The 6,843-nt window shown below is 46.0% G+C and overlaps 1 protein-coding gene across 1 annotated transcript; it reads right to left on the bottom strand.

The window, feature by feature from the left end:
- Nucleotides 1-3,201: 3,201 nt before the first annotated feature.
- On the bottom strand, nt 3,202-6,488 carry LOC310774752 (somatostatin receptor type 2-like; the record flags this gene model as incomplete). The annotated part of the gene is made up of 5 exons (XM_083634886.1): nt 3,202-3,342; nt 3,971-4,261; nt 4,920-5,245; nt 5,929-6,064; nt 6,237-6,488. 5 exons carry the CDS (start codon nt 6,486-6,488, stop codon nt 3,202-3,204), a joined length of 1,146 nt encoding a protein of 381 aa, XP_083491012.1.
- Between the last annotated feature and the right edge of the window lie 355 nt (nt 6,489-6,843).

The following is a 6,843-nucleotide window of genomic DNA, read 5'->3' as shown; positions in this document are numbered from 1 at the left end:
ACTGTATGTCGTCATGGCTGCTGACTTCTCTGTTACACCGTGACACAGAGCACACAGTTACTGTATGTCGTCATGGCTGCAGACTTCTCTGTTACACCGTGACACAGAGCACACAGTTACTGTATGTCGTCATGGCTGCATACTTCTCTGTTACACCGTGACACAGAGCACACAGTTACTGTATGTCGTCATGGCTGCAGACTTCTCTGTTACACCGTGACACAGAGCACACAGTTACTGTATGTCGTCATGGCTGCAGACTTCTCTGTTACACCGTGACACAGAGCACACAGTTACTGTATGTCGTCATGGCTGCATACTTCTCTGTTACACCGTGACACAGAGCACACAGTACAGAGGCGTTTGGTTGTTTGGCTTGTGGAACAGGTTACCACGCTTTCTTTTTGTTTGGCTGTACACTGATTTAATGGCATCGTCTCACGTTAACCAAGGCAGATAGAGAAAAGTACCTGCACAGAAAAGCACATATCCATGGCTCTGTACGCTCAGGAAGACAGACAGAGCAGAGCTGGCTGATAATTGTTCGTCTTTGTTTTTGTGTGATTTTGGGGATATCGTGATGCATAAATCTGCTGTTGAAACTGAAAACAAGCTAATTTTATGTAAAAACTTTTAAATTGTGTTACATCACAACTAACATTACCATTCAGTTTAATGGGATTTAATGGGCTAACATTCATTTAATTATTGCCTCCGCCAAGGAGGGTATGTTTTCGGTCCTATTTTTCTGTTTGTCCGTTTGTTTGTCTGTTAGCAGGATTACGGAAAAACTACTGGGCTGATTTTCATTAAACTTGGTGGAAGGGTGCAGCGTGCAGCTTGGGCCAAGGAAGAACCTGTTACATTTTGGCGCGGATCCGATCTGATTCGGGTCAAAGCTGGGGGCAGGGCTAGGGAAAAGGGTCCGAGTCGGGGTTCGAGGGGTGGGAGGGGGAGTGGCTAGGCATATGTGGGTGGTCAGAGGGGCAGGCTCAGGAAAGGGGGTGGGGCTAGGGAAAAGAACTCATAGCTAGGGATAGGAAAGTTGTACTGTAGAGAGTCAGGGTTAGAGGGGTAGGTATGGGAGTGGCTAGGTGTATCTGGGTGGTGGGAGGGGCATGCTCAGGAAAGGAATGGGGCTAGGGATAGGAAGGTCGTAGAGAGTCTGGGTTGAAGACGTGGGGAGGGGGCACCAATTGAGTGTGTGTAGCTTGTAACACTGGTTTGGACTCAGGAGGCGGGGTCTGCTATGCAGCGCTTCACATGTGTGGAAATAAGCAGCAGACACAAATATACTATATACACAGAGATTCTATTGAAGGGCAGCTCCTCAGGAGAGCACACTCGAGCCGTTTGCAAATTAATTGTACAGCAGATACATGCAGGAGTTCAACATGCCCAAACCACCATCATACTTTTACAATATGACAATATGACAGGGGGGAAATTGACGGTAACGCTTTAGAATACAGCCCGCAAATTACCCTGTAAGTACAAGGTAACAAGAGATGTACTTACAGGGTAACTACGGGGTACCACACCAGTACTTACAGGGTAACTACGGGTTAACTACAGGGTACAAGATTTGAATTTAGTCTGTAACTACCGGGTAACAAGATCTGTACTTATAGCATAAGTACGGGGTACCACACCTGTACTTACAGGGTAAGTACGGGGTACAAGTTGTGAATTTACCGTGTAAATATGGGTAACAAGATCTTTACTTATAGGGTAAGTACGGGGTACCACACCTGTACCTACAGGGTAACTACTACGGGGAACAATATGTGAATTTAGCCTGTAACTACAGGGTAACAAGATCTGTACTTATAGGGTAATTACGGGGTACCACACCTGTACCTACAGGGTAACTACAGGGTACAAGATGGCTGGCTGTTAAAGAGACAGACCATATGACAGCTTACAGACCCGTTTTTTAATTGGGTTCCTAATACATTTACAGACACAAGCTCTGGTTTTCTCTCTGTCTCTCTCCTCCTTCCTCTGTGTCATGTCCATGTGACACATGTCCATGCCTTCTGAGCCATTCAGCATTTTGTCAGCTCATGGTGACTGAACCAAATGATGAATCTGAGGCTGGTGACCACATGTTGACATCAAATCAAGAATCCCCCATCCCCCCCCCCCCCCCCCCCCCACACACACACACACACACATTGGTAAAACAGAACAGCTTAGAACTCTTTACAATGACAGGGAGCAACAATCATGTTTATCACCAAGATACTGTGAAGTGTAAAGTACTTATGGGTTTTTCACACGTGGATGACACGATATGCAATTTTACAAGCGGGAGTTCCTTTGAAATTCAACTTATGACAGGAGGTCGCCCGTGTGTGAGACCATTTCCTATATACAGGGTCAAGCTGTTTTGAAGTCAGCAAGGTCGGACGGCTCGCCGAGATGTTTCCCCAACCGTCCATTTCATCCAGGATGACAAATTCCAGAGACAGAAGTTTGACAGAGGCCAAGTGGAAAAACGTCAAGAACATCCATCTTTGTCAATAAATAAGATAAGATGTCACACAAACAGAGATTGGCCATTGTGTAAGCCTCACTGTTTTTGAATAAAACATGAGCGTGAAATGATTTACTGTATCTTTGGAGCGTTCAGTTTCTGCTTTTTGTTTTTTCTTCTTTTCAAAGTCTTTGCAGAGTTCCTGCGCTGGATCTTTATCGCTGACATGTTTGTCCAACTGCTTAGCACATTCATTAGGAAAGAAATCAAACTACTTCTCCAGTGGGTCCACAATGCTCCACACACTGACTTGGTACAATTTGGAGACAGTCAGCACTTCTGCTGCCAGTAAGTCTGAAGCAGGCAAGAGTAAACACCATTCTTGTTCCTCTTCGATTCTGGCATGACTTGTCTAAATGTTGTTGACATTCAGTTCAGTGAATATCTCTTTAATATCAAAGCTATATTTTCTAATCTCTGAAACCCCACGCCAAATCGTTTATCTTTCACTTGAACTTTGTTCATAATGTCGACATCCATTGGCAAATCTTACATCATCCTCCTGTCCAGGTGTGTTTGGACAGTCGGAGGCGGGATGCTGAAACCGATTGGCCTCTGCAAGCCAACCGTGGCTCTGGACGTGAGCCACCCTTGGCTCTTCCACTGCTCTTCCACTCTCCCTCCATCCTTAGATGCTGGTCTGCAGCTCACTGGTGAGCAGCTTAGATGCTGGTCTGCAGCTCACTGGGGAGCAGCGCTGCGTTGTGCGTCTCCATGTTGGCGTGATTAATCATGGCGTCGTGGACCATCCTGCTCCTGTCAGCCCGGCTGTCGCTGCGCTCCATCTCGTCCAGACCCGCCACCTTGATTGATTGATTGCCAATTTTAATTTTGAACATGTAAAAAAAAAAAAAAAATCAAACAAAACAAGAATAATAAAATAAACCCAATAAGGAAACACTGATAAATAACACAAATTAAATACTGTAATATATGATTGAAAAGCGGCAGGAAGAAGTATGCATCATCCATATATATGTGTACACACACACACACACACACACACACACACACACACACACACACACACACACACACACACACACACACACACACACACACACACACACACACACACACACACACACACACACACACACACACACATATATATATATTTATACTGTATATATGTATATAAACACACATATACACATATATATATGTGTATACATGTGTATGTATGTGTGTGTGTGTATGTATGTATGTATGTATGTATGTATGTATGTATGTATGTATGTATGTATGTATGTATATATGTATGTATGTACAGTATGCATGCATGTATGTATGTATATACTATATATACATACACACACACACACACACACACACACACACACACACACACACACACACACACACACACACACACACACACACACACACACACACACACACACACACACACACATGTAAGTTTTGTATTACCTTCTTCAGGCACAGGACGTTCTGGAAGCTCTTCTTGAAGTTGTCCGAGAGGAAGGCGTACAGGATGGGGTTGGCGCAGCTGTTGGCGTAGCCCAGCACCACCACAAAGTCGAAGGTACTCTTGAGGGCGGAGGTGGAGGTGATGGAGCTGGTGACGGAAGTGATGTTGAACACGTAGAAAGGCAGCCAGCAGAGCACGAATACCGCCACCACGATGGACACCATCCGTGTCACCTTGCGCTCTGAGCGCTTGCGCTTGGCGGAGCCCACGCGCAAGCCAGACGACTTCACCTGACGGGGGAGGATTGGCAAGCGTTTAAAAGTTCCAACTGTAAAAGCACCAGAATCAAACATACAACCGTTTCTAAAACGTGGCATTTTACATCGACAATCTCAATGTAAATTCGAAACAAAACACCGGCTAATTTGAAAACCTCACTGCCTTTACAAATAAAACAACTTTGGATATGTTTAGGCAAGTAAAACAACTTGGTTGGGTTTAGGCAACAAAGCAACTTGGTTAAAGTTGGGGTTATGGTTTGTATCCCTTAAAGCCCGCCCCCTCCAGTGTCTTTTGTCATTTTTAAGATATTTCATGTGTTGGTGTCTGTTGATTAGTGTATTTTGGGGACAATCTTATTTTGTGCTCAAAGTCTTAAACATAAGCTGTTGGTAAAAACGGGTGATGACGTCAGCCATTATAGTGGTGTGACGACTGAGACATATGATATTCAGATAATACATTAAGTATACAGTAAATAGCTAGCGTTAGCCTCTGGTGTTAACTAGCTCTTAGCTATGTTAGTTACTTGGCAGTAAAAGGCCACTGAATGACCAGTTTGATATAACTGTTAACCGGTTAGAGTCACACTCTTTCCATAAAGCCCACCAGCTTATTATACAGTATTATATAATATATTATATATACAGGCAGACGCAGGATCCTCACCTTGACTATAATGAGCAGGTAACACATGCATATGACCACCAGGGGCAGGAAGAAGCCCACGAAGAAGGTGTAAAACATGAAGGCAGTGTAGTAGACCTGCTGGGGCTCGGGCCACACGATGCCACAGACCGGCACCTTGTCCAGGCCGCTGAAGATCATGGTGGGCAGATTCACCAGCAGGGACACCCCCCATACCGTCACGTTAATCAGCTTGGCCACGCGCGGCTTGCGCCATCTGGTGGACTTGATGGGATGAACCACCGCCAGATAGCGATCGATGCTCATCACCGTGAGACAGAAGATACTGGTGAACTGATTGAGGGAGTCTGGGAGGGGGTGAAGAGAGGAGAGGAGAGGAGAGGAGAGGAGAGGAGAGGAGAGGAGAGGAGAGGAGAGGAGAGGAGAGGAGAGGAGAGGAGAGGAGAGGTTAAAGGAAAAGAGGAGACATATTAAGGATGAATCCATTTGGATTAAAATGCAATTCAGTGAAATAAAAGTTTTATTTTTTATTTTGAATTTTTTAGTTCAGTTAGTTCACCCCCCAGGGCACCGGGGTTACACCCCCCAGGGCACCGGCGTTACACCCCCCAGGGCACCGTGGTTACACCCCTACTCTTGCGAAGAGTGCTAATGGGATCTTTAATGACCACAGAGAGTCAGGATCTCAGTTTAACATCTCATCAGAAGGGCGGTGCTCACTCCCAGGAAGTCTCTGCCCTGGGACATTGGGAAGATTATTCATGAGAACAGAGGGAAGAGCACCTCCTACTGGTCCCCCAACACCACTTCCAGTAAAGTAATTGGGGGCGGGGGGGGGTCTAATAAAACGAACAGTTCAAAGAACATTTTACAATTTCTTCAGATTTCTAACCATAGCGGAGGTTCATTTTGAGATATTTTCCTCCAGTGAGAAAGTGCTTAGCAACCCAGTGACCAATTACTTTTTAAATAGCGCCACCATCCTTGTGCTCCACACCCACCTACAGTCATGATCACCCTGCACACCCACCTACAGTCATGATCACCCTGCAGAGCGCCTCCTTAAAGGGCCAGTGCACAAGGGCCAGCTGCATGGCGATGAATGGCAGGCTCATCATGCACAGCACGTCGGCCACTGCCAGGTTCAGGATGTAGATGTTGGTCACCTGTAACACAAGGTCACAAATATTTTGCCTACTATGCTTTTGGAACATTGTTTCATTGCAGTAACAGATTAGTCCACTGGGTGGCACTTCTTGTTTATACTGAGTTACAGATTGATTCAGTGCCACTTCTAGTTCATCTCCGGACAAATAGCTTGTCTCTTAAGTAACTCACCGTCTTCATCTTGGCGTAACGCAGGATGACATAGATGACCAGCGTGTTGCCGCACAGCCCGACGCCGCACACCACGAAGTAGATGAAGGTGATAACCACGGAGCTGGTCTTGTCCTGGTGCGGGCCCCCAGTCTCGGAGATGTTCAGGTCCAGGTCAGACTCGTTCCCCTGGATGTAGCTGTCGTACAGCGGGGGCTCGGGGAGGGAAACGTTGGGCGGGGTCGGGAGGAAGGACCACTGATCCAAGGCCATGGCGGCTGAGAGGATGTTTCTCGAAGAGTACAATCAGGTTCTCGTTCTTGCTGTCTGAGGATGAAGGGGGAAACGTTTGGAGGTAAGATGGTGAAGAGGTTCAAAGGTTTGGGGTACCAAGGGATTGGGAGTTCGGGGATTTGAGGTGAGATTTGGGTTTGCCTAAAAAACATAGATTGAAATGTTTAGAGGTTTGAAAATACTGCTTATAGAGTATAAGGATTTGGGAGATATTCCTGGTTTTGGTGGTGCACGGTTGGCTAATAGGGAGTGGGGTATTGGGAATTTGGGGTCCAGGGGTTCGGGCCTCATGGCTCAGGGGATTGGGATAATTGTTTTTTTCCAAGGTGTTTGA

The sequence above is a fragment of the Poromitra crassiceps genome (assembly GCF_964638095.1).
Source record: "Poromitra crassiceps genome assembly, chromosome: 4".
Classification (NCBI taxonomy): Eukaryota; Metazoa; Chordata; class Actinopteri; order Beryciformes; family Melamphaidae; genus Poromitra; species Poromitra crassiceps.
Note: the sequence above shows the minus strand (reverse complement) of the source record. Positions and strands in the feature narration are given on the sequence as shown.